At 40.4% G+C, this 27,862-nt stretch overlaps 1 protein-coding gene across 1 annotated transcript; it reads left to right on the top strand.

Moving 5' to 3' along the window:
- Positions 1 to 7,639: 7,639 nt before the first annotated feature.
- LOC121452487 (40S ribosomal protein S21) lies at positions 7,640 to 7,965 on the top strand. The gene has a single exon (XM_041658663.1). The coding sequence runs from the start codon at positions 7,674 to 7,676 to the stop codon at positions 7,923 to 7,925; it is 252 nt and encodes an 83-aa protein (XP_041514597.1). The 5' UTR covers positions 7,640 to 7,673; the 3' UTR covers positions 7,926 to 7,965.
- Positions 7,966 to 27,862: the final 19,897 nt, after the last annotated feature.

The following is a 27,862-nucleotide window of genomic DNA, read 5'->3' as shown; positions in this document are numbered from 1 at the left end:
CAAAAAAAAAAAAACAGTTTTTTGAACAAATGTTTGATTCCAGGTATAACATAGGAAACAAACACATAGAACAAGGAGTGTACAGTTGTGCCAATGGCATAAGGGTCTCCAAAACTACTGTGTCAAAGAAGTTAAAGAGAAACCAAAATGCTGGCAGTAGCCAAAGACAGTACAACATGAGCACTAAAAAAATAATTTCCCTGTGATAAAATTAATTAAATACAAAAACCCACCCACAAATAATAGTCCCGAAGAAACCAGAGCTCCCTGACCTTGAAGGATTACAACATCTGAAAGAATCAACCAAATGCTTGACTTGCCTTTCTTGTATAAACTGTGCCACAGGTACCATTACACCTGACAAGAAGAGGTTTCTCTCCACAGACACATTCCAACAACGAAAAGAGAAATTCCATGTTGTGAATCACTGAGATTACAGACCCAGACAGCAAACACCATACTATGCTAACATCCCCAAAGAGATACCAGAGATAATTGATGGAAAAAACATTCTATTGCCTATGAAGTGTTTCTGAAACTTTGTTATAAAAACTTACAAACAAAAATCACACACTGAAATTAACCAGTCCTAAAGACTCCAGCCCTCCATGAACTCTCATGAGTGGGTGTAGTCACTGGGGACAGGAGCTGAAAAGCTCCACACAGTCTTATGCGCTCACTGTCTAATTTATCTGTACATATTTACCTGCTAGCAAAAACAAAAAATCAGCGACAGTTAGGACTAAACGAAAATCAGCTTCACACCCTTTTTCAAAACTGATGCCCATTGTTTGCCATCAGATCCTTCCTCACACCCTAATACTTAGCCTTCCTTGTTCTTTTCTTCGTATTATACCTGTATTCACATATTCAATCTGTGTACACACATACATCTGTCACTAGATAGATTCTACGTGTAAGGGACAACATGCGGTTTTCTGCTGTGTGAGACTGTGATGATCTCACTTAATATTAAACATTCTAACAACATCCATTTCCCGGCAAATTTTGCAATTTCATTTTTATTAGGGCTGAATAGTATTAGGTATGTATGTATATATGTACTGTGTGGCATATATGTTGTATATAAGTATATATGATGTGTATATAGTATGTATGTATGGATATCATATATAAATACCAAATTTTCACTATCCATTCATCTCTTGATGGACAACAAGGTTTCTCCAATTCTTTGCGATAGTGAATGAAGCAACAGTAAGCAGGCTCTTACCAGGTAAAAAACATGAATCAGATCAAGCCTCAAAATCCACTTGGTCATTTGAAGCTTTTTCAACAGGGGGGAATCACCAAATTCAAAACATAGGCATCTCTGTGAAGGAAATAACTGAACTGTGTCAAAAAATAATTCAAGAAAAGAAAATGACACAGGGAGATGTGAAGATTAAAGTATTCTTAAGAGTCCATAAAAGCCATACATAATCTGAAGGCCCTGTTGACCCTCTGATTTGAACCAAGCAATTGTTAAAAAAAAAAAAGACAATCATGGAAACTGAGATGCAAACTGGGTACTTGCTGATATTAGAAGTGTATTATTTGTAAGTTTGGTTTTGGTATGATGGTTAAGACTTTTATGAACGTATACAGGAGCAGTTATGAATGCAAAGATGTGGCATGTCACTTTCAATCTTATAGCAGCAGTGTGAGAGAGGAGTGCGGAGGACCAGGTCTGTCTCTGACACTGTGAAGTTAATGGAAAGAAGATGACAATAGTTCAGATCTGGTACATTCCATTTTGTATCGTGTGTCATTCTAGTGCTGCTGAAATCACGACCACACACCAGCCTCCCTGCATTCACATAGGAGGGCTGACGTGCTTCAGTAATCTCCTGATGTCTCAGTTCTAATTCACCTGCTGCCCTAGGCCCCATCACTGCTGTCTGCACCCAAGACAATAAGCATTGCACTAACATGCACACTTGTCCCTACGGGGGTCATCGTAGACTATCTGTCAACCGTCAACCTCCCCACTCACACACAGTGGTTTCCTCTTGGTTTTTAACATACGGTTGTCTTCCAGTCATTGTTCGATCCCTCTGATCTACCGTCACAGCCCAGCTCAGGTCTTCAAAGCAGACCATGTTCCCTCCCACAAACACACAGACATACAGCCAAGGCTACGTAGAAGAGTCTCCTCTTGGACAAGTCTCTCTATATAATCTGGCTCACGCTAAACCTCTTAAGTGAAATGCTGCCCTGGAAATAAAACCTGCTTTCTATGTTCTATTTTATTTCAAACTCAACACAAAGCAGTGGTCCCCAGAGAAAAGTTATACTGGAGTTAGGTTCACACAACTCCCTGAAATGTAACATGAGAGTTAAATACAGATGATGTGACTGGTTAATAAATGTCACCATTGAGCGCCTTTGTTCTCCTAATAATATCATTCAGATCATTATAAACAAAGTGAACGGGTTCTTATGCGAAACAAATGCAGCAGGACTGATTCCTGCGTAACACAAGCCAGAGGCAGGGCAGCCAATCCGAACGGCCTGAGAGAAGGGGCAAGGCCGGCATGCAGCTTTGTGGTATCCCGGGAGGATTTTATTTCCAAATATAAAATTCATGCCATGCTCACAGGCAGAACCTTAGAATACTCGTAATGATCTAATGACAGCATTACCATTGAAGGCGGCCACTAATACCTTGAACTACTACCGCTCTGTATAGATGCGGGGATATGATTTCAAAGCGCGTGTGGGACGAAGACTGCCCGAGCTGAAAGCAATACACCCGCGGAAAAAGAAGAAGCGAGAGAAGAAAAGGAAAGACCGCAACTGAAGCCCACAGGCTGGGATATCCAGGACGGCGAGGTCGGAGCTGGAGCTTTAACTGTGGCACTTCTTTTATTATTGTTGAAGTTTGGGGAAGGAGTGGTATTCTATGGCAAAGAGAGAGAAGATGTCTCTAAACTAGAAAGCACTGCCTGCCCCTGGCTTTCTAAATCACTCCTAGCTTAAAGATTAAGACGTGTTTATCTTTCTCCTCTGAGAAGAGGGCAAGCAATTGCGTTCATTGACCTCCAGCTCTCCTCCCTCAGCTGACAAGGGTTCAAGGAGCTCACAGCTTTGTTGTGCTCGGTCTTTCTTCAACACTGACACACCCACGGGAAAAGAAAAGAAATAGCCTCTCAAATGCAAAAGAGTTAGTTAAGTCCAACCAAATAATCATCCAATGGCTACTGAGCCCATCCCTTAATTCCTTTGTGTTTCTATAAAGGAAGGTTGCATTTTAGAAGCCAGACAAGCGCCTGAACTTATAGAACTTTTTTTTCAAAGCCAAACTCTAAAAACTTACCTACAATTGCTTCTGAAGATGTTCTAATAGGGACAACAGGCTTTGTGGGGGAGGCATGCATGTGTGCACGCACATACATTAGTACATACATGTAATTTCTAAATGATGATAATTGTTCTTTTATTCTTCTGGTAATTTGCAGCTGTAAAATTTCCCAGTATTTCTCACATTCAATGCCAAGTCTGGTAACACCTATTTAAAGTATATTATAACATATGTTTAAACTACATTAAGCTCCTTGGAGGAAAGGTACTATAGAAATCTAATAAATAATAAGTAAATGATTGACAAAAGATAATATTAGAAGCTTGGTTTTGAATCTTTACAAAAATTCATACACTGGGGTTTGCTCTCAGCAAGATCATCTCATCAGCAGGGTAATACGTAGGAGGACCAGGAGGACCGTGTGTCCCAGATTGTGTGGTTCTGTCACGCGGCAGAGGAAGAAGGTCATGACCTACAAGAGCTTCTTCTGCTGTGAGAATAGTCTCAACAAGAACGTAAGTAGGAATCCCAATTTTGGCTTTAAAAATGCATTCACTGATGCTATTTGGAATGTGAAAAAACTTGAAATATATAGAAAGTGGAGTTATAAAGGGCAGCTGGATGCAACCACATGGCCAAATTTGAATCAGCAAACTGACATTCTCTGAGCTAACACACATTATGTCCTTTAAAAACTAAAAAGGAAAACAGGAGCCAAGTAGCATTGCTCATCCGTTATTTTGTGAGTTGGTTCAACTCGAGAATGCATAATTTTCTGCTTAGAATGCAAACTAAGGGAAGCTGGGAGCCAGATATAAAGAGTTTCCTCCTTCTGGAGTAAAACTACAGCTATCCAGGGATTCGGTGCGGCTAAAAGAGGAGACCAGATGCCTTGAATTTTGGCTGTTACGGGACCTGGCTTGGCAGTCTGGGGTGTAGCACCAAAGAAGTAAAGCTGAGTCTAGGAGAGCTACTTAAATGATGGAAATACAGTGCTTTGTAGGTAAGCAGAGAGAGGAGAAGCCATCACACACACAGGAAGCTGGCGAGGTGTGGGAATGGTCTCACTAGATCCTCCTGTGCGAAACGTGGCATTTGCCTCTTCGCACAGGAATATTTGGCCTCAGGTTTTATTTTTGACGAGTTTGATTTTTCTTTCTTTTTTAGTGTGTGTCGGGGAGGGGTACGTGGTGAATTTGTTGACTACTGTGCTTTGCTAATATATAACATCTAGAGCAAATGATGAATACACATACATTTTATAGACACTCTCTGTGTGTCAATTGATGCACAACTTAAATTGACAAATAGTGGATACTTTATGCAAATACCATATTATAGTGAAGTTGCCCTAAACATTTAATTTTCCTGTTGCCGAGGGTGGAAATACACTATTGACCGTAACCATGTCATCAGCAACTGATATGATAAATATTTCTCTTTCTAATAATAGAATGGGGGCAGCCATTTTCAAACCATGAGGAAACAGGTTTGATAACTACAGCTGTTTACTAAGGATGGGGCAATAGAAAGAGTGAGCCAGGGTCATCACTGAAGTTCTATGCTATAAGCCAAATGTAAGCGTTAGGGAACCCAAACCTCTTTTCATATGAGGTCATTGAGCAATTTTTTTTTTATTATTGATGAAGCTACTCTTTGGTTAAATTTTTCTCTCTTGCAGTGGAAGTCATCAGAACTAACACCTTAGAATCGGAGGTTTTTAACATTCTAATGCATTAACGACTCAAAGCATAAAGTTTATGCTAGCCAAGTTGGAAGCCAATGTGATACAAAATGATTCTTTGAGGCAGAAAAAGAGTAAGAAAGCCAAGTTGCTAAAATTTCCTGTGAACTTTTGTCTTTATGAAGTCCCTAGCATGATCTCCAGGTAGGGAGAGAACAAAAGAAACCCATGCCATATGTGTCCAGCAAGAATGCAGAAGCAGGGGAGACAGACAGTTCAGAAAAGCTGTGGTCTGGATAGGGGGAGAGCCAGGCTGATGGGGACAACTCAAGACCACAAGTCTCTCATGTTCCGCCCTCGTTAGCATCAGCACTCTATCATCTGTCTCCAGATGTGAGGAGGTGGAAAGCAGTGGTGCTGGCAGCCTAAACTGTTCGCTTCAGTTCATTCCTAACATCATAAAATCTGAAAATAAAGTTAGAAAAAGCCAAAAAAAAAAAAAAGGTCAAGACTCAGTTTTTTTCCTTATCATTTGTCTTTCCTAGTTAACTGAGCTCTGATAATGAAGACAAAATGCTCATGTTTTGATGTGGGAGTCCCCTCTGTATGCTGTGATTACCATTAGAGAATAAAGAAACTGCTTTTATAGCAGGGCAGACTATAGCTAGGCAGGGAAAACTAAACTGAATGCTGGAAGAAAGAAGGGTGGAGTTTAGGAGAAGCCATGTAGCCTAGCTGGGGACAGACGCCAAAACTTTACCCAGTGAGCCACAGTCACGTGTCGATACACAGATTAACGGAGATGGGTTAAATTAAGATGTAAGAGTTAGCCAATAAGAAGCTAGAGCTAATGGGCCAAGCAATGATTTAAATAATACAGTTTCTATGTGATTATCTCAGGGCTGAGAAGCTGGGAACCAGCAAGCGGCCTCCTCCAACAATGTTTTTAGCACCCAGGAAACTCACAGGTTAATAAAGAAGAATGGCAAAAAAAAAAAAAAATTACGTGACTATAACATGTGAAGCAATTAATGGATGAACAAGCAAAATAGAATAGGATTGCACAGTGTGGATGAGAAATGCAACCTAAAATACATAGTTAGCCATAAGTGATCCAGGAAACAGGAACTCTGTGTGGCCCTTGTTGTATCAGGGGAAAAATAACATTATGTTTGTTTGTTTGTCCAACTTTAGAGAATTTGGGATATGTCTGTGTATTAAGGGAAGTAAGGTAGTTGAGAACAAAGAAAGTAGCTATAAATGATGGCCCAAGAGCCCTACAGAGGCCTTGAGTACAAGGACAGATCCTGGCTCAGAGGCTGGCCACACAGAGAGTTAAGAAAGTTGAGCTAGGAGGAAAAATGGGAGCAGCGTAAACACAGATGCACACCATGGCAGCTGCCAGGACGCTGAGGGAGTGCATGTTTAGTGGCCTTTACATGACCAGTGGAACCCAACAGGCTTTGCAAAAGGAACTAGCAGGCTTATACTTTAAAGCCCTCTCTAACAGGGATCCAAGGGATATGTTGAAAAAAAGAAGCTGAGAAAATACTAGAAGCTACAATATCCATCCAAAGACAGCCAGGGCCATTCAGGAAAAGAAAATAAATACTTAAATTAAAACAGTGACCATTCCAGAAGAAGTTTATAAGCCAAACTCATTCAATGAGTGCTGTTTAGCTATCACTAGGGGCAACAGAAAAAAAGTGATGAAGGTAGCTGGACTGTCCATTCAAATTATTGGTAAGGTCATCGGGGAACAGTGTGGGTAGAATATCAGCTTGACTTTGAACATGTTGAGATATAAAGATTTCGATACAGTTATAGGTTGAGAGAGAATCTGATGTAAATATAGAAGCCAGTTTGATTTAGATACCCAGAATTCAAAAGAAGATTGAACCTGCAAGATGTCTCAGCTGGGAAAGATGGGTGCTTCCAAACCTGATTACCTGACCTTGATCCCAGGAACCAGATAGTAGCAGGAACTCTACTGTGACTCTGTTGTACAGCATCCACCAGAGAAGACGACTTGAATTAAACCAATAGAAAGCCTTCATTAGCTGGCCAGTGACTCCCCCAGGTGTTTGGGATCCCGCTGTAGCCCTGAGCCTTTTTCAGGGTGAGATTTTGAGAACAAAACCCATATCTCACATTGACAAATTTCAGTCAACAAGAGCAGTCAGCCAGAAGTGGAACTACAGAAGTCAGAAAGCAAGGTTAATACACTTATAGACTTTTCCAGAACTATGAGCTTTGATGGATTATGTCTTTGTTTTCATTTGGAGAGATGGTACTGGCAATGTGCTAAGGTTTATGGCCTGAATGGTACTTCCATCATGGTGTCGGTTGTGCTAAGGTTTGGGGACCTACTGCAGGTCCAGGAGGTTGTTCTCTGACAGCCACATGTGTGCTGTGGTGTACTCAGGCCGCATCTGCAAATCCATAAATAAACATAATAAAATTTTAAAGTTAGAAAGAAAGAAGCTTTTATCTGAACAGAGTATCAAAGAAAGTTTGTTCCCCAAGACCAGTGGTTGAATCAAGGGGTGTAGATTATCTCAGCTTGTAGGAGCCTGGATGAAGGGGACTGCATAGCCTGTTTCTAGTCTACCACTCTTTCAACCTTCAAAAATTTCTTCTTGCTTTCTGCGCTCCCGCGGCCTAGCGAACAGGCAGGACATCAACATGCAGAACGACGCCGGCGAGTTCGTGGACCTGTACGTGCCGCGGAAATGCTCCGCGAGCAACCGCATCATTGGTGCCAAGGACCACGCGTCCATCCAGATGAACGTGGCCGAGGTTGACAGGGTCACAGGTCGGTTTAATGGCCAGTTTAAAACCTACGCTATCTGCGGCGCCATTCGCAGGATGGGCGAGTCAGATGATTCTATTCTCCGATTGGCTAAAGCTGATGGAATTGTCTCCAAGAATTTTTGACCAGAAGAGATCGGGGGAAATCTGTCATAAATAAAAGTGAGAAAAAGTAAAAAAAAAAAAAAAAAAAAAAAAAAAAAAAAAAAAAAAAAAATTTCTTCTTAATATTCCTTCTTCTTGTTTGACGTTCTGTTGCCAAGGGAAGCCTCTAAAGGCCCACACAGGCTACAGAAGCTATGATCCACCATACAAAGGCCTGGTCATCATCAACTTATTTGTTATGGTTGCACAGTGAAGACTCTAAAACAAGCAAATTCATGACCCCTTGGCAGCATTCAACACACTGAGCCAAGAATAGGATTTGTCTTCTGTCAGCTCTGACAATTTCGGTATGTCGGAGAAGAATGAAGTTTATTGTTACCAAGACGGAGTCTTTTCTCATGATCACAAAACAACGCTTCACTTCGTTCTTCAGGTCGTCTTACATAGACACATGCATGCATCAAGTTACCAAAGACGCATTTAATCCATTTGAATGCAAATATTCTAATGCATTAAAATATATATGTCTGTATGCTCACGCACACCTAGTCAAACTATCTATTTTTCTCATAGTATTCCATAAATGACCTTGGTGCTGACCCAAATATAACCTGCTAATTAGCCTCTGTGTACATTCCATACCCTGATTAACCGTCCTTAGCATTTGTATAAGACTGTGATTCTGTTCTGGAAACCTTCCGTATAGCTTGTAATTCCTGGTGGAAAAAAAAATTGCTGTGACCTATACAGTTGGAGAAAAGAAAACATTGCTCCACTCTTCCGAAAGCAGAACAAAGCAATGAAATAACATACCTTTCACCGGGGACTCGGTGATATCTGAAACCCTATAATCCACATCCTTTTCTGCTTCTTCAGTAGGTTAGACGATTTCAGTGGGTGGGCCGGAGAACTAATCAATTTTGAAACACCATCTGCAAAAATAGATAATGTTCATCTAAAGGGCAACCTAGTCATAAAACCTCCTGGGTGAGTAAATAAACACATAGGCTTTGTGTAGAGGGCTTCCCCTAAGCAAAACAACAATTCACGAGTGGCAATGTGATATTTTATCCACATCACCAAAGGAATTTATGAAGTACCAACACATAGCATGAACTACGTGATTAAATTGAAATAGCCCCCAAACTCTTAGAATACCTATTCCTAATTTCTATATCTCTAATGGGACATTTAAGAATCTAAAATTTCCTCAATCCAAATCTGAATTTGACTCCTAATTTGCTTTCCTCCTGTGCTCCAAAGCCGGCGAAGGACTCCAAGGCATCCAAGATCTCTCCTAACACCTCTTTAAGCCATGTTGGCTCAGGCTCCTAATGATGCCTAAACTGCTGTTTTTCTTCCTCTCTAGAGCCATCATCCTGCCCCTGGTTCCTGTAGTCATTGCCCTGAATCCCACCTCTCATCTCTCTCACACTGCCACTGATGCAACCTACCTTCCAAATCTCCCTACATCACTCATCTGCTCCAATGCCTCCTAATCACAGGTCACATGTCAAAGAGGAAAGCAAGGCTACCTCTTCCCTTGCTAGTCTCCCACGTCTGTTAAGCCTCTCAGACTCACTCCGTTCCATTCAGTCAATGAGGATCAGCGTTCTGTGAGGTGACATGCGTGCTCACACATTCACAAGGGCACGAAAGACAAGGAAATAATGATAGAGTTTACGGTTAGTGTGGAAATCTAACTTGAGTCCCAGCAATGGCAAAAAGCTTTCTAGGGGTTAAAGAGATGGCTTAATGGTTAAGAGCACTTGTTCTTGAAAAGGACGCAGGTTTAGTTCCAAATACCCAAATGGCAGAACCACCTCTAACTTGAGTCCCAGGGGATTGGTGCCCTCTTCTGGCTTCCTCAGGAACTGCATACACATGGTGGCCTTCCATACATGCAAGCAAAAAATATGTACAGATGAAATAAAATATTTTTTAAGGAACTCCAGGGACCTCCAGGATTTAAAGCATAAGTAGGTGAAAATCCTCAAAGGTCTGGGCGATAAGGTAGAAGAAACTATACTGCCTTGGAAACTCAAAAGAATAACGTATGGGGGCGGGGGGGGGGGGGTTGGTTTTGTTTGTTTTTAAAAAGAACAACTAAGAGTATCAGATCTTCCCAAGAAGTCAAAGAAACAAGGAGCAAAGATTATCTCGGAATTCAGCAAAGAGACTCGAAAGTGGTTTTGATGGATGACAGAAGTAAGAGAAAAAAGAAGTGGAAATTGAACTATGGTGTTGACATAGAGTTGGAGCTTAGATGAGAATTTAGGACTGATGAAGATCCCCAAAGGTGTCACTGAGGAAATGAGTCCTTCCACAGAACAGCAATCATCCTGTTATATAAAACACCGGGGTGAGTAAATGCGGTTCTAGCATGAAGCACATTGTTTCATCTTTACATGTCCTACTACAGCACAAACACAAGGACCAACGAGTTCTCCATGAACATTGACTTCAAAGTCGGTCAGCTGAAAAACTGCTGCACGCTGGAGACTTTTCCCCTTCCCGTCCTGTCGATTTGCCTTCACATGCCAATCATCTGTTTGAATACACAACGAATCTCACAGGCTCTGGTGTTTGCACATTTGATCTTCACCTGACGGCACCGTTTTGAGGAGACAGTGGAACCTTCCGGGCTGTGGCCTCAATAGAAAAAGTGAGTCATGGGGATGGGATTTGAGAGTGATGTCCACTTCTGGTCCCAGTTTGAGGATTTTGTTTGTTTTTCCAAGGGGCATGGAGGGCTGTTCTGAACACAGCCTTGCAGACTTTACTGGCCCTGATAAATTTATACATGACTGGCTCCTGGATCTTTCCTTTCTAATCTTCAACCTCCCTCCAACAGAAGCATATCTTTCTAGTCTATGATCACCAACACAGTAAAGATTGTTTGTTTGACAAATTAAAATCTGAATTCTTGAGCCAGGTTTTTCTGGACAATGAGATAGGTTTTGCTCACCACAGCGTAGGCCCTGAGAATAAATGTTGGGTTAATTACTGTTTTTATTCACTTTCCAGGCTTTCTTAATCTGGACAGGCTGTGATCCTAAGGTCATGGGATAAAAAATAAACAGTCTTAATTGGTAGACACCCTTCTGTGAGAACTAAGAGAGTAGGAGTTTTCTCTGGACAAAGCCCTTAAAATATTTAATAATATTTTTTTACATGGTCTTAGTCTCCAAAGAATGAAATATATGCCCTGTATTAATATACAAATAGCAAAGACAAGATAGCACTCATATGACAGTATGTTGGTGTCAGTATTGTTTAAGACAATCTCAAACCAATTACTCTATTAGAAGCTGGTTAAGCTTTACCTGAAAGAAGAATTCTGTCTATAATAATAATGCTATGGTTTAAGGCTTAAGATATTCTCTTGAAAGTTTTCTCCTCCAGTCACCTTGGTATGTGTCTGTTTTCTAGATAAGGAATACTCAGAGGCTACTCCAAATGATGGTGCCTGTGATGGTGATTTTAACTTAGTTTCACATCTTAACATTTTCCAGCCTCCCAATCCTCCTGCTTAGATGCGAACCCTCTCAGAACGTCTGCTGGGTGCTCTGGGAAGCAGTCCCCAGGATGGATCTTGTAATGCAAGAACGACGCCTGAGAAAGTACCAGGAGATGGGCTCAGGCTATGTTTCTACAATCTACACAAAAGGCAGAAGACACGCCAGTTCCCCAGATCAAAGACTCCTGTGAGAATGAGCAGTGATGGCTAAGTGCAGAGCTCAAGTCACCCTTGGCGTCATCGAGTGGCTGTTCAATCAATACTACTACAGGGCTCAGGCTTCGTTGACCCACAGCCGAGGTAAACACTCGCAAGGTCACCCGCAGGCTCTCTGCTTCAGAAAACACCTTAGGAGCACGTTTAGCTTACAGAAGGCAAACTGAGGCACGGTGCATGGGCAGAGGGAGGCCCAGAGGCCAGAGTACCCACCCCTCCATTCCGTGAGCCCAGCCCGGTGCCTCCCTCCCTCCCTGCCCCCTCCTGCTCCAACACTTGATATGTGTTGAATACACTCAGTGGTTCTCAACATGTTTTCTCCTTACAGTTCTTTATTAGCAACATTCATTTAGGTTTTGGACTCTTGTCAAATGCAATGTGAATGGGGAGCAGATGCCTTTTCTGAACTCAGCAGAGCAAGAGGAGAGTCACAGAGCCCATCTTGCCACAATCAAAACTAGTGCTTATAACAACACCCACTGTTGGTGACAGGCTGTGTGGAACGGGGCCAATGCTGATCTAGCAATAGATGCCAACTCAGTGAGTCAGAAAAACGTTTCAGATGTGCCAGGTCGCTCCGAAATCCCCATCAGTTCCTGGGTAGAATAATTGCCGTGTTCCCCATGAGCAAGGAACCAAGAAGAGAAAACACAACATCCCTGGGACAAGTGTGTATCATTCACATCCTAGCTGGCAGCGAGGCCCACTGCTCTGAAAAGGGTACCACAGGCTTGCATGAAAGGCTAAGGTGGCTGGCAGCCATTCAGAAACACAAGATGGAGGGAGAAGCAATTGTGGGAAGGAATTCAAGGCGGACAAAAGGATTAACAGCGAAAGGATGCGGAGTGCACAGGGCTGGGTGGGTATGGTTTGCCGTGGGTTTAGCAACACTGACGTGTTTTTATGAATATTTACAAGAACATTTGGAAGCTGTGTCTTGCCCACACAGCCTCCGCCCCCGACACTCTTGGTGGAAACTGCACCATATTTAATGAGGCTGGGGATGGGAGGGAAGATGAGGTGGGGGGGGGGGGGCGCCGCTTTGGCTCCCAGATCCCGGTCTCCTTGCCTGGTTGCCAGGACTCCCAGGGGCAAATAATAACTGAAAGAAAGTTTAGACAAGCTAGGCCTGAGTACTAGGAAGCCTGTAATTAAAAGGCGTAAGAAGGAAAATGGTGTTTAGAAGATGAGAAGAGTGAGAAGTGAGAATCTTAGGAGAAAAAGTCACTGTGGTCATGTTCTCTTCTTCAGGTAGGGGAAGGATGCTTGTCAGTCACTAAGTGAAGACAGTTATTCACAACATCCCATCAATTCTCAGTTCTTGTGGGTGGACTAGCAGGTCCGTGTCCTTTCCCTCCTGAGCCCTGCCTGGCTTTAATTTAGTCTGCCACTCCGTCCACTAGGGAAGTCTTCTCTTCTCATTGATTCTCTGGGGTTCTGTTTGTCTGTCCCCTTGCAGCATTCCTCAGGGTGGTTACTGAGCAGAAGGGTAATAATGTAGCGCAGAACTCTGACCTCCACTGCCAGCATTCTAATGGAAGTCCTGTCACTGTGAGCTCCCTTGGCTTTTTAAATCTCTGCTTCACCTACTGTAAAGCCAAACTGAAAGCCACTAAGAATCAACAGAGATAAGCCAAGGCGAGCAGGGTGAGTTCCATCAAAGTCGGTGCTGTTATCAAAGTGTAGTGGGTATTCGTTCTGCTCATGACCTTGAGCTGTCTGGCCAGGTAGAGGCACACTTCTTGTCTGCAGACCTGACCTTTTATAAGGAAAGAGAGAGACAGTCTCTCTCTCTCTCTCTCTCTCTCTCTCTCTCTCTCTCTCCTCTCTCCCTCTCCCTTTCTCTCCCTCTCTCTCTGTGGCAGTCAGAGATCAGACTGCTGGTTTCACTCATCCCCCAGGCAGAATGAAGGAGAACCACCACAGCACTTCCCTTGTTGTGTATCCGTGCGTATATCATAATAAATCCTTGTCACCCTTTAAAGGTTCTCATAGATCTGCCTGCCTTTCGAATACCCGTTACAGACCAGCCTCAACTTCCATGCATAGCCATCGTGCATATATGATCCATCCATTCATTCATTCATCAGACATTCATCCTTTTCATGGGCTGACATCAGACTTTCAACTGACAGCTGACACAGAGATCCTTAATATGGTGGTTTGGATGAGAATGGCCCCCATAGGCTCATATATTTAAATGCTTAGTTACCAAGGAGTGGAACTGTTTGAAAAGATTAGAAGGATTGGGAGGTGTAGTCTTGATGGAGCAGGTGTGTCACCGGGGGTGAGCTTTCAGGCTTTGAAAGCCCAGGCCAGATCCAGTGTCTCTGTTTCTCTCTCTCTCTCCATATGTGTGTGTGTGTGTGTGTGGTCTGTGTGTCTCTGTGTGCTCTGTGTGTGTGTGTGTGTGTCTGTCTCTCTCTCTCTCTCTCTCTCTCTATATATATATATATATATATATGCATATATATCTATGTATATTGTGTGTGTCTCTCCCCCCCCCCCGCTGCCTATAGATCAAGATGTAACTCTTAGCTATTGTTCCAGTGCCATTCACCTGCCAGGCTCCTGTCATGATAATGATTAACTCTCCAAAACTACAGGCAAGCCCCCATTTAAATGCCTCCTTTACATAAAAGGTGCCTCAGTCATGGTGTCTCTTCTTAGCAATGGATCAGTGACTAAGAGAGCTAGGGAATCAAGACACTGCCCTGCCAGCTACTAGAGAGGCCAGGCAGGTGACTTCACATTCAAGGGATGTGTGTGGTGAGATGAATTCTGGACTGATACAGAGTAAATTTTGTTGTCTTCAGTCATGACCACCCAAGTAGAAAATCATGAACACATTTCTACTAAAGCTGTAACGTTGGGGTTGGAGACATGACTCAATGGTTAAGAGCCCTCGCTGTTCTTCCAAAGGACCAGAGCTCAGTTTTCAGCACCCATGTCAAGCAGCTCACAATGTGACTCCAGTGCCACGGGATCTGACACCTCTGGCCTCCCAGGCCACTGGCGTTCATGCTCGCACACCCACACAGACACATACACATACTCGGAAAACTGACAGCAGATTTTCACTGAGTATATACATCTATGGAAAATTGCTTCTTAGCAAGCGTGAGGCCCTAGGTTTAATCCCCACTACCAAAACCTTGAGATGGAGGAAGACGGGTTTTCTAGAATTATAACTTTTTGTCTGTTTGCTTGCTCACCTATTTTTCTGCATATCTTTGCTTGGGTCTGTCCAAGCTCTTTAAAATAAACCCTAGAACTCCTTGAGGCAAGCTGTTCAATACTGAGGGAACAAGGCCCTCTCTGCCTGCCAGCTGCATTCCTCTCAGGTCTGACTCTGAGATTTGTTCTGGATGCATTGGCATTTCTCCCTCACAGGAGCCCTGTTCCCTCATCTCAAACATGTGTGTTTCCCTCCCCAGCTGCAGGATCTTCCCCAGAGAGGTATGCAGAAAGCCTGCTTCGGAAAAAAAAACACCAGTTCTCTCGTGTGTAGTTGTCAATACGGTCAGGAGAATAATTCTAAATTGAAATAATCTTTTTGCAGAGATTTTAGTTTAATCCTGGTCCCTTGCCCTTGCTGGTCTGCTTCCTGGATCCTCTGTGATCTACCTCTCCTCCTCGAAAGCATGGAGGGGCCCAATTCCTAATGCTTTGAGATTTCAGGTTCTTATCCTGAGAGTCTTTTTTTAGGCTGGCTGTGGTTGTCGTGTTTGGTTTTGTTTTTAGTTTTCAGGATGCTTGCTGGAGAGTTCCAATCTTAAGCTGTGTAACCTTCCATTTGGAGACTCTTGGCCTTTTGCAACAGCTAACCTACTACTTCCTGTCTTCTGTTTTTGAATTTACCTCAAAACGAATCTCTAATTTTGTTTCAATTATCTGTGCTTTTCCATTTCTTGGCCTTGTTCTATTTTCTGGGATATTCTTTAAATTCTGTCTTCTCAATTCTTGAATTTTAGAAGATTTTTGTGTTTTTCATTTATATGCATGGCTCTCTCCTTGTCTTTTTAAGTAAGTACCCTTTCTGGTTTTATGATGCTTTTTCTTTTAAAGGAGATTACAATGTGCTGTGCTTTGCTTCCCCCAATTCTTTCCGCTCCTCATTCTGTTGGTTCTTTCCCCTCAACTCCTCGGCTCACTCGCTTGCTCGCTGGTCAATCTGTTAAGTCATATTATTGTGATCTGTGTCAGACACTGTCCTCACATCTTTGCCTACAGATATCTGAGTGCCGATAGAAAGCTGAACTGGAAGGCCTCACTGGCTTGGACACTTTTCTTTGAGGCAATTAAGTAGAAATCTAGACTTCTTCAGGAAACTCCCCAAGGGCCAGTACCCATAATAGACCTTTCTGTGGAGCTGGCCTTTGATCTGATTGAAATAGATATATTTGGCAGCCAGTATGTCACGTTTCCATGCCACCTTTAGGCTGTCAGTCAGTCCCTTCCCCTAGCATTCCACTGAGTCTGGTGTGCCCAAGCTGAACTCCCTGGTCCAGCTTAGTGAATAAATAATACAATCACGTTATATCTGCATCCCATTCTATCGTAACACCCCTGTTCGTAACAATGTGATCCAAAGACGTCCCGTGTCAGTGTTACCGCATCAGACGGATCTGAAAACAGCTATAGACATCAAAGTTCATTGTCATTTATTTAGATTCATTTAGTTTATTACATTAAACATCATATATATTCATGCTCTCCTTTTAAAGATTCATTTTTAATTTGTGTGTGTGTTTGTGTATGTATGGAGGTAGGTGTGTGTGTGTGTGTGTGTGTGAGAGAGAGAGAGAGAGAGAGAGAGAGAGAGAGAGAGAGAGAAAGCGAGAGAGAGAGAGAGAGAGAGAGAGAGAGAGAGAGAGAGAACACTTCAGTTGCAGACACATAAGAACCCTGTAACTGGACTTGGAAGCTGTGAGTCACCAAATTTGGGAGCTATGAACTGAACTCTAGTCATAAAGAAGAACAGACAACATCACTTTGTTGTGGAATATTATTTTAAGATGTGTTACATTGTTTTTTGCTGTGGAACATTTGTTTTAATGATGAAAAAATGTGTTGCATTCTTTTATGTTTTGTTTGTTTAACTCTGTGAAGCTGTGTTACTGTGCCTGTCTAAAACACCTGATGGTCTAATAAAGAGCTGAACGGTCAATAGCTAGGCAGGAGCAAGGATAGGCAGAGAGGATAAGTAGGAGAAAGGAGAAGAAAAGACGAGCAAGAGAACAAGGAGAGAAGGGTGCTAGGGGCCAGGCACCCAGCCACACAACCAGCCATGGTTTACAGAAGTAAGAGAAAGGTAAAAGCCCAGAGACAAAAGGTAGATAAAATAATTTAAGAAAAGCTGACAAGAAACAAGCCAAGCTAAGGCTGGGTATTTATAAGTAATAATATGCCTCCATGTGCGATTTATTTGGGAGCTAGGTGTGAGGCCCCCAAAGAGCAAAGAGCCTCAAAGAGTAAAGGTAAAAAATAACATAACTTTTTACTGTTAAACCATCACTCCGGCCCCACGTATTTTCAACTTTTTTTTCATCTCACGTTCCTCACTCCTTACCAAATCACTAGTCTTTGCGAGTTTGTCCTACCTTGCTTTCTGTCCCAGTGATAAATACCACGATCAAAAGCATCTCAGGGGAGGAAAGGGATTATTTCATTTTGCAACTCTCAGATCGCAAGCCGTCACTGACAGAAGTCAGAACAAGGGCTTTAAGCTGAAACCTGGAGGCAGGAACTAAGGCAGAGACCACAAAAAAACAAACAATAAAAAAAAAAATAGTTCTGACTGACTTGCTGCCCATGACTTACTCAGCTTGCTTTTTTTATAAAGCACAGGACCACCTGCCAGGAGTGCTGGAACTCACAGTGAGCTGAGCCCACCCACATCAAGGATTAATCAAGATGATGCCCCCACAGACATGCCCACAGGAGCATATGAAGACAGCATCTTCTCACATAAGGTTCCCTCTTCCCTGCTGACTCCTGATTGTGTTAGGCTGACAAAGACTTAACAGAATAAAGCCTGAAATCTTTTCATGGAAATGCAGTATTTGACCCTTACCTCTATTTGAACCCCACTGAAGGAGGGGAAGGGGAGCAGGATATCTGCAGATGATACAAATGAATTTTAGGCTGTTTATCACGTTTAACTCAAATAGGTTAAGAATCACCCATCACTCCCCGCCAAAAGTGACAAACACAGCCAAAAAACCAGACTCACTCTCCCCAAAAAAGGACAAACAAAGCCTAAAAAAAAAAAAAAACCAAGTTCTCATTTTTCCAAAACATTTTTAATATTTGCATTTTATGGGTTTATATTAATTAAGGCATTTGACTATAATCAATAGAGACCACTCTTGCTATGTTAATCAAGAAAGGGATGCATAAAATGCAGGAGGTACCTTGCAGGACTGTTGGCAGGGCTAGAAAGAGAAATCTGAGGCTAGCTGTCTAAGTGAAATCACACCAGAGGAGTGGTCTAAGAAGAAAACCCCCACTCCATTGCTATGGGAACTCCTTCAGTCAATACTGACCCCCTTTGGGTGTGGTCTCATATACTATAAAAGCAGACGAAAAGCGAGCATGGGCCTCTTGGCTGCTGGATTCAGTTCCAGTTCCCAGCGCACTCAGAAGACTGCAGACTGCTACTCTTTCTGTGAGTTTATCCCCAAATAAATAAACCTTTGTTATACTCCACTCTGGGATATTGTGGAACTCTTTTGTATGCCAACAAATTGGTGCCCTCATGGCCTGAGTCCTTGCCCGGCCATGCCCTGCCCAGACCCTCGTCTGCAGCCTTCTCCTCCCCCACCCCCCACACACAGCTGAACTACCCCTCTGCAGCTGAACTACCTGTCTGGCGCACATTTCCCACCAGCCTGTGCTGGCATAGCTTGGTCCTGTCTACTAAGCATCTGACTTACCGTGCCTGCAGCTTTCAACTCCTCATTGCTTATCTGGCTTCTGCCAGGCCTGCTCTGATCAGCCCAAGCTCTGAGTCCAGAAGCAAGGGTTCTAATCCTGCACTTGGATCATAGACTTGTGTTTCTAGTACAGGTCTGCAAATGTGTGGCCTGAGTTCTGGTCAGTAACCTTATGGCTCACAATTGCCTGCAAGCTCTGGGTTTCTTGACCTTCTGCCCAACTCAAACCTTCTTTGTATGTGGGTGTACTGCTTTTGTGTATTTAAATAAATTTGTTAGTAATTCTAAGTCTCAGGTAATTCAGGTACTGATCTAGGACCTGCCTTATTGCCACAACTGCAACACCTGCTGGCCAATCAAGATTATTACACCTATAACAATTTTCTAAAAATTTATAATGGAGGTAAGGTAATTTGATTAATAAATAAATAAATTTGAAAATTGTAAACCAACCCTGATTGGGATTCCCCTCTGTAAGCTATGAATATGTTTTATTATTAGTAGTTATTTAAGAAGCTGTTTTGGCCAATCACTTAGTAAAGTTAGGCAGGAAATCCAAACAGAGATATAGAGAGAAAGTAGGCAGAGTCAGAGGAATAGCATGTAGCTCCCGAAGGAGACAGACACCAGACACCAGGCAGAACCTTACCTGTAGGCCACAGCCTGTGGCAATACACAGATTAATAGAAATGGGTTAATTTAAGATGTAAGAGTAAGTTAACAAGAAGCTTAAGCTATTGGCCAAGGAGGGTTATAAGTAATATAATTTCTGTGTAATTATTTTGGGTCTGGGAAACCAGGAAATGAATGAGCAATCTCTACCTACCCAAGATAATTGCAGACGATATCGCCATTCAGGAAGTTAACAACCATTTTGTCTCTACTCTGGATGAAATTCTTTAAGAGCTATATGACCTATTTTGTACATATATTTTTGTGGCCATAGGGGCTATTAGCTTTGTTCTTCATAATATATCCTTAAAGAAATAGCTTGATAACAGAGTTGAGGATGAGAAACTTTTAGGAAGGATACAATTTTTAGCTGAAAGGATTCATACTATTGAAAATGATAACTTTAATTTGGCAGGAAAAATTCAATCCATTCCAATGGGTTATGAAACCTTACAAAAGGATACTGAGAGAGTATCTGAAAGGATTTATACTGTTAAAATGTACAGTCAAAATCAGTTTAAAAAGTTATGATAAATTAGCAGATATAACATCACTCAGGGAAGGCAATCTACATGCCATCCAAATAATATCTAAGAATGAGAAGATATCATTACTGGAAAATTTTAAAACCTTGGAAACACACATGCAGAATGACAACCAGAAATTAATTTATTTGATGAGATCATTAGAAATATACCCAGGTCAAGAGATTCAGGCTTTACAAAAGACAGTGATAAAAATATTTGAATTGATTGAGGAACTTGTCAAAACTGATAAGCAAGGCGAGGAGCTACAGGCAAAGAATTTAACATCACCAATACCTGTCAGAGTCAGAGATGGCTTACCAAGAGATTTAGCTACTTATCCGGTATTACCTCTGAAAATCCAGAAAATACTCAATACCCAAATGGATACACAAAATGTAAATGGAAACCTATTGAAAGATCTAAAAGAAATTAGGCAAGCAGTCATATCTTATGGCATGCATTCACCATTTGTTAGGGAGATGGTAAAGACATGGGATTTAAGCAATAAGGTTACTCCACATGATTGGCTTCAATTAGTCTCAGCAGTAATAGAAGATGGGCCACAGTTATAGTGGAAGTGCTAGTGGAATGAGGAGGCTAAAGCCCTGGAACATCAAGGAAGAATCAAAAGGTTTGAGGCTTCCCAAGATCAAATTATTGGCAAGGGCCATTATGCTGATCCACATAGTAGAGCTATTTACAATAAACAAATCTTGTCCCTATGCTATACAACAGCCTTGAATGCTTGGTACAGAATTCAAGAACTAGGAAGAAGAATTGAATCATATACTAAGGTCATAAAAGGCCCAAAAGAACCCTTTAGTGACTTTTTACAAAGATTAACTAAAGCTATACAAATGGGCTAACAGATCCAGAAGCCAAATGAGTACTTATTGAATCTCTGGCTTTTGAAAATGCCAACTTAGAATGCACAAAGATACTTGGGCCTTTAAAGGTCAAATCAGCACCAGTGGATGAATGGATTCTGTACACAGCCAATGTTGAGTCATTTGACTATAATACTGAGGCTTGGGTAGGAGAAGCACTTTCCAAAGGTATAGAGACATCAAAATACCAAATGTTTTAATTGTGGTATAATAAGACATCTGAGAAGGGATTGTAGACAAGGAGTTCCTAGAAACAATATTTCCTGGGAATGACAAAAATAGAACGTCTCAATCTTCTGGATTATGTAAAAGATGCAGTAAAGACCAACACTAAACCAATGAATGTAAATCAACAAGAGACAAACAAGTTAACCCATTACCATTGAGAAACTCCTCTCACAGTCCCCCAGGTCAAACGTGGTCTAGTACTTCCCAGTCACTGTAAAGGATATGCCTCCCCAGGAAAATTAGAAGAGCCTGTTGTGTGAAAAAAAAATACACTGCTCTGGATGATAAACATTGAGAATGAATCAAAAATTCTAATAGAAAGTAGAAAAGGTGTATTTTGGCAGACTTCTATAAATGATCAAAAACCAAAGTTGAGAATACAAATAAATAACATTGTAATTGAAGGATTACTGTACATGGGTGCAGGTGTGACCATTATTACTCCAGATTCTTAGCATACAAATTGGTCTCTTCAGGAGGCAGATGTTCAATTTCTAGAAATTGGAACTCTATCTCAAGTAAAACAAAGCAAGAGATGGGTTGAATGCATAGGGCCAGAAGGACAGAGATGAAGGCTGAGGCATATGTGGCTAATATAGCAGTGACTCTATGGAGTTGTGACCTGTTGCAGCAATGGAATACCCAGATTAAAATTCCTAACAGTCTCAGAAGTGGAACATAAACAAACTCATGTTTCTGGGAAGGATATTATAAGGTACTATTAAAAAACAGTCATCAGCCATTCAGGCTGTACAAAAACACAAAACCACTAGCAAAATTTCAGAGGTACCCATGGCCCTATCTTTTAAATGGTTAAGTAAGAAACCTATATGGGTTAAACAATAACCTTTAACAAAAGAGAAACTGCAGGCTTTGGAACAGCTGGTACAGGAGCAACTAGATGCTTAGCATACTGATGAATCAACCAGTGCTTGGAATTCTGCATTTGTTGTTAAAAAGAAATCTGGAAAATAGAAAATGGTGACAGATCTAAGAGCTGTTAATAAGGTTATTCAACCAATGGATACTCTACAATCTGGAATTCCTTTGCCTTCCATATTGCCTAAAGTATGGCTTATTATGGTTATTGATTTAAACTATTGTTTCTTCAATATACCTTTACAAGAAAATGACAGAGAAAAATTTGCCTTCACAATGCCTACTTAATAAAAGATATCAATGGAGGGTCCTCCCACAGGAAATGCTAAATAGCCCCACCCTGTGCCAATATTTTGTAAGTCAGCCATTGGATATAATACATAAGCAATTTCCTGAATCCATAGTTTAACATTACATGGATGACATTTTGCTATCTGATTCAAATATAGATATTTTAGAAAGAATGTTTGAAGAAGTAAAGCAAGTTTTGCCTAGTAGGGGATTGCAAATTGCTCCTGAAAAAATACAAAGAGGAGATTCTATCAATTATCTAGGTTATAAAATACATTTACAAAAAAAAAATAGAGCACAAGAAGTACAAATTAGGGGAGACCGATTGAAGACTCTTAATGACTTCCAAAGATTGCTGGGAGACATTTCCAATTTATGGTCTACTTCTAGGATAACACCTAATCAAATAATTCATTTAAACAAAAACTTAGATGGTGACATAGACTTAAATAGTCCCAGGGAATTAACAGCTGAAGCTGAGAAAGAACTGACTTTGATTGAAGAGAAATTAAAAGAGTCACATGTGCATTCTGGACATATTACCCTCCAAATATTCCCCTAAAGAAATTTTAATGTAGAGAAAAAATATTATCTTAGAATGGATCTTTTTACAACATAAACCAAGTAAAAAAATAAAAATGCTATGTTGAAATATCTCTGAATTGATTATAAAAGGAAAATTGAGGCTTTGTCAATCAGCAGGAATAGACTCAGCAGTGCTTATAGTACCTTTTACTGATGATGAAATTAAAAAATTATGGAAAGACAATGAACCCTGGTAAAGACCTTGTGCTAATTGTTTGGGTGAGATTAATAACAACTATCCCAAAAGTAATAGAATTAACCTTATGAAGAGAGTTGATTGTATCTTTCCCCACACTATATGCAACACACCAGTAACTAGAGCCCCCTATATTTGATACTGATGCAAATAAATCAGGAAAGGCAGGTTACAAATCAGAATATTTAAGTAAAGTGAAACAAAGCCTTTATAATTCTATCTAAAAGTCAGAATTATATGCTATTCTCATGGTAATAAGGGATTTTAAGGAACCTCTCAATATAGTTACTGATTCACAATGTGCAGAAAGAGTTGTTTTACATATTGAAACTACTGAATTTATACCAGATGATACAGAATTGACTTCATTGCTTATTCAGGTTCAAGATATAGACAGGAATAGGCTTTGTCCTGTATCATAACACACATCCAGTCCCATATGGGTCTGCCAGATCCTCTAGCACAAGGTAATTCAGAAATTGATCAATTATTGATTGGAAATGTGTTAAAGGCCTCAGAATTTCATAAAAACATCATATCAATAGCAAAGATTTTAAAAAAGACTTTTCTATTGTGCAGCAACAAGCTAAGGAGATTATAAGGTGATGTCCTACTTGTTCTTTATATAACCAAACACCATTACATGAAGATTTTAAAAAAGACTTTTCTATTGCGCAGCAACAAGCTAAGGAGATTATAAGGTGATGTCCTACTTGTTCTTTATATAACCAAACACCATTACATGCAGGAAGTAACCCAAAGGGCACTCAAAGGTATGAAATCTGGAAGATGGATGTGTTCCACTTTGTAGAATTTGGAAAATTAAAATACATACAACATACCATTGACACCTATTCAGATTTTCAATGGGCAACTACTTTGAGTTCAGAAAAGGCTGATTCAGTAATTACACATTTACTAAAAGTTATGAACATCATTCATACATTTACTAGAAGTTATAAACATTGTGAGTATACCTGCACAAATAAAGACAGACAATGGTCCAGAATAAATCTCTAAGAAAAGTAAAACAGTTTTTTGCTTATTATAATATAAAATATATTACATATATACCACACAAGCCTATTGGTCAGGCAGTTATAGAAAGATCAAATTGGACTATAAAGGATGTGTTAAACAAACTAAAAGGGATGAAAAATACCCCCAGAAATAGATTGCATAATGTTTTATTAACCTTGAATTTTCTTAATGCTAATGAGAAAGAAACACTGGCAGCAGAGAGACATTGAATAATAGAAAAAACTTCTGAATTAAATAAGTCTGTGTATTTCAAGGATGTGTTGACCTCAGGATAGAAACCAAGGGGTTTTGCTCTTGTTTCTACAGGAGAAGAAAAGCTATGGACACCATTAAAATTAATCAAGATTTGGTTTGAAAAGGAGAAATCTCTTGATAAAGAGAAATGAGAGCTTATCCAGAGAGATTACAATCCCACAGGTTGTAAGGAAACCTCATAAAGGTTGGGGCAGGGTTATGTTTTTGTCTTTACAGGAAAATACCCATCTTTGAAAAGTCAAGAGACCTTGGATATCTAGATGCTTAAAGAAGAAAAGATAGCTATCCATAAAGAATCACCAAGCCAAGAGAAATCTGACTTATGATACCAATATCCTCTGCAGGGTAAGATGTCAATACTTAGATATCATTATAATAGTCATCATTTAATAAAATTCAAAGCTGGTTTTGGAGTTGGACAGTGACTATCCATCTCTAAATCCAAGCATGTTATTAAGAGAAAAATTCAGGAGCCGGGCGGTGGTGGCGCACGCCTTTAATCCCAGCACTCGGGAGGCAGAGGCAGGCAGATCTCTGTGAGTTCGAGGCCAGCCTGGTCTACAAGAGCTAGTTCCAGGACAGGAACCAAAAAGCTATGGAGAAACCCTGTCTCGAAGAATCCAAAAAAAAAAAAAATAGAGAAAAATTCAGAGTTTCTGTCTTATATCTGAAGCCACCTGGTGTGGGACAGAAGGAAGAAAAAAATCTAGGTACTATTATTATCAAAACTCTACTTTCAAAAAAATTTTACTTCTCCCTATACCTATAATTGTCTCTACGTTACCTTTCATTGAATATATGTCTATATGAACAATGCATACGTTTTCTACAATGAACAATAAATTTTCCTACAGTTATCTTTAAAGTTTCCTTGGAGGAGATGGGATCCCCACAAAAACAATTCCACATGGGTGATAGGATGTCATTATGCTGATAGCACCACTTTTAGATCAGTTTTGGGTTACAAAATGCTTAAGATGATTCCCAATTAGCTAGCTGAGATGGGACACCTTCTTATAAAGGCTAATTCACCTTCTCCCAGCAGCCAATAGTTGACTGTAACTCTTTGACTAAGGGTTAGACCCCACAAAGTTTTCATTGATATCGCCATTGTTACAGTCTTGATTGAGTAGTTATTTCTAGGAGAGACTGTTTTAAAGCTGACTTCCTGGTATTCTGGCTCTTACAATTTTTCTGGTTCCCCTTCCACCATATTTCCTGACCAGAAATGTAAGAGAAACAAAGTAGAGATGCCCACAGGTAAAGTATGAATAATAAAAACTCAGGGTCAGAAACTGGGGTTTAACCTAAGAACCCAAAAAGTCAAACAGCCAGACATTGGTTCTTACCTCAACCTCAGTCAGAAATGGTGATCCTGACTCTAGGAATCTCACAGTGAGACTTACGTTGAGAGCTGTTTCCTCCTATTTTATAATCCTCTCGAGGACTGGGATTCCTGGGATTAAAGACATGCACCACTGGGATTAAAGGCATGCACCACATGGTTTCTATGGCTTTAATCTAAAGGTGTGTATTACCATAACTTAGTCTGTAGGGCTGACCAGTGGGACTGTTTTACTCTCAGATCTTCAGGCCGTCTTTATTTATTAAAATACAGTGGAAATGCCACGACACTCAGGGACTGGGTTTTCCACAGTGGATTGCTCTCGACACTGTGTCCAGTTTTGCTTATCTATGACGGTCTCCCTTTTATTGTAAAGAGAAGTTTCTTTGGTGAAGGTTGGTATCTATACTTATCTGTGGGTATAAGGACAATATAGATTATTGATGTATTCCTGTATTTTGTCTCTCCATAATACTCTATTCTATTTCCCCTTCTTTGGAAGATCCTTTCCTTCCCCCAGTCCCTTATTAGGTGCCCAACCTCTGTTCTTATTCAGATTGTGGCACCTATTAACAGCTTAAAAGCTAGCATCCACATGTAAGAGAAAACACAATATTTGGGTTTCTTGAGTCTGAGTTACCTCACTTAGGATGATTTTGTTCAGTTCCAATTGTTTATCTGTAAATTTCATAATTTCATTTTTCTTAACAGACAAACAATATTCCATTATTTAGATGAGTCACATTTTCATTATCTATTCATCAGCTGATTAAAATCTAGGCTGTTTCCAGTTTATAGCTATTATTATTAGAGCAGCAATACATGGATGAGCAAGGGTTTCCATAGTAGGAGATAGATTCCTTTGAATATATGTCCAACACCGATAAAGGGTTTATTAATCTTGTTGATTTCCTAAAAGAATAAACTCTTCTTTTTCATTTTCTTCTTTTTATTGATTTTTTGGGGGGTGGTTGCTTCTATTGTATTTATGTCTGACCTGAGTCTGATTATCTTGCTCTCGGCTCTTTTAGGGTATTATTTCTTCTTGTTGTTCTAGAGATTTCAGGTGTGTTACTAAGTTACTGATATGGGATGTCTCCAATTCATTGATGTTGTCACTTAGTACTGTGACCTGCCTCTTACAACTGCTTTCAATGTATCCATAAGTTTGAGTACATTGAGTTTTCATTTTTATCCATTTCTAGTTTTTATTTTCTTTCTTGATTTGTTTTGACCCACTTTCATTCAGTGTGAGTTTCTGAGTTTCAGTGAGTTTGTAGATATTCCGATATTTCTGTTGTTGATATTTAGCTTTAATCTAAGGTGGTCAGATACAGGGTGTTGTTTCAATTTTCTTCTATCAGTTGAGACTTCTTTTGTATCTTTCCAAATATGTGATCAGTTTTAGAGAAAGTTCCATGATTTGCTGAGAAGGAAGTATATTCTTTAATGTTTAGATGGAATGATCTTTAGATATCTACTAGGTTCATTTGATCTGTGATGTTATTTAATTCCAGTGTATCTCTGTTTATTTTCTTGTCTGTGTGACCTGCCTATTGTCGAGAATGAGGTATTGAAGTCACCTAGTCCTAGGCTGGGTGGGGGATGTTTCTTTTATGAACTTTGTTGCCCATGTGTTTGGAGCATATAAGTTTAGAATTGCAAGATCGTCTATTGTTGGTGGTAAGATGAGTTTCTTGGTTGCAGCAGAAAGATGCATCCTCTTCTCCAATCCAACCATTTACCTGCAAATCAGTTAGTCTGTGCCTTTTCAAAGAAGAATTGAAGCCGTTAATATTGAAAGTTATCAATGAGAAGTGTTTACTGATTCCTATTATTTTGTTGTAGTAATGTGGGCTTCTCCCCCTTTGATTTACTGTTCCGGCATTATTTATTTTTGTGTCTTCTTGGGTATAGTTAACCTCTTCAGACTGCAGTTGTACTTCTAGTGCCTTTTGTATAACTGAATTGGTATATAGAAATTGATTTAATTGGGATTTATTGTGAAACTTTTTTCTTTGCCAGTCAATGGTGGTTGGTAGTTTTGCTAGACAGAGTAGTCTAGGCTGGCATCTGTGATCTCTCAGAGGTTGTACAGCATCCAGGCCTTTCTGGTTTTCAGAGTCTCCATTAAAAAGTCAAGTATTATTCTAAAGGACCTGCCATTATATATAACTTGACTTTTCCCCCTTGGAGATCCTTTCTTTGTTCTGCATGCTCAGTGTTTTGATTATTAGGTGTCGAGGGGAGAATTTTCTTTTCTGGTCCTGTCTATTTGAGATGTTTTGTGTGCCTGTCCAAGGATATAAGTTTTATGGTATCTGAACTTCTCAAAGTTCATGAAGCAAATACACGCAGAATGTAATATCCTGAGTTAA

The sequence above is a fragment of the Microtus oregoni genome, unplaced genomic scaffold (genome assembly GCF_018167655.1).
Source record: "Microtus oregoni isolate MIOR12 unplaced genomic scaffold, Mior012 000009F_ref0000495, whole genome shotgun sequence".
NCBI lineage: Eukaryota > Metazoa > Chordata > Mammalia > Rodentia > Cricetidae > Microtus > Microtus oregoni.
This window is presented reverse-complemented; position numbering and strand designations above follow the sequence as displayed.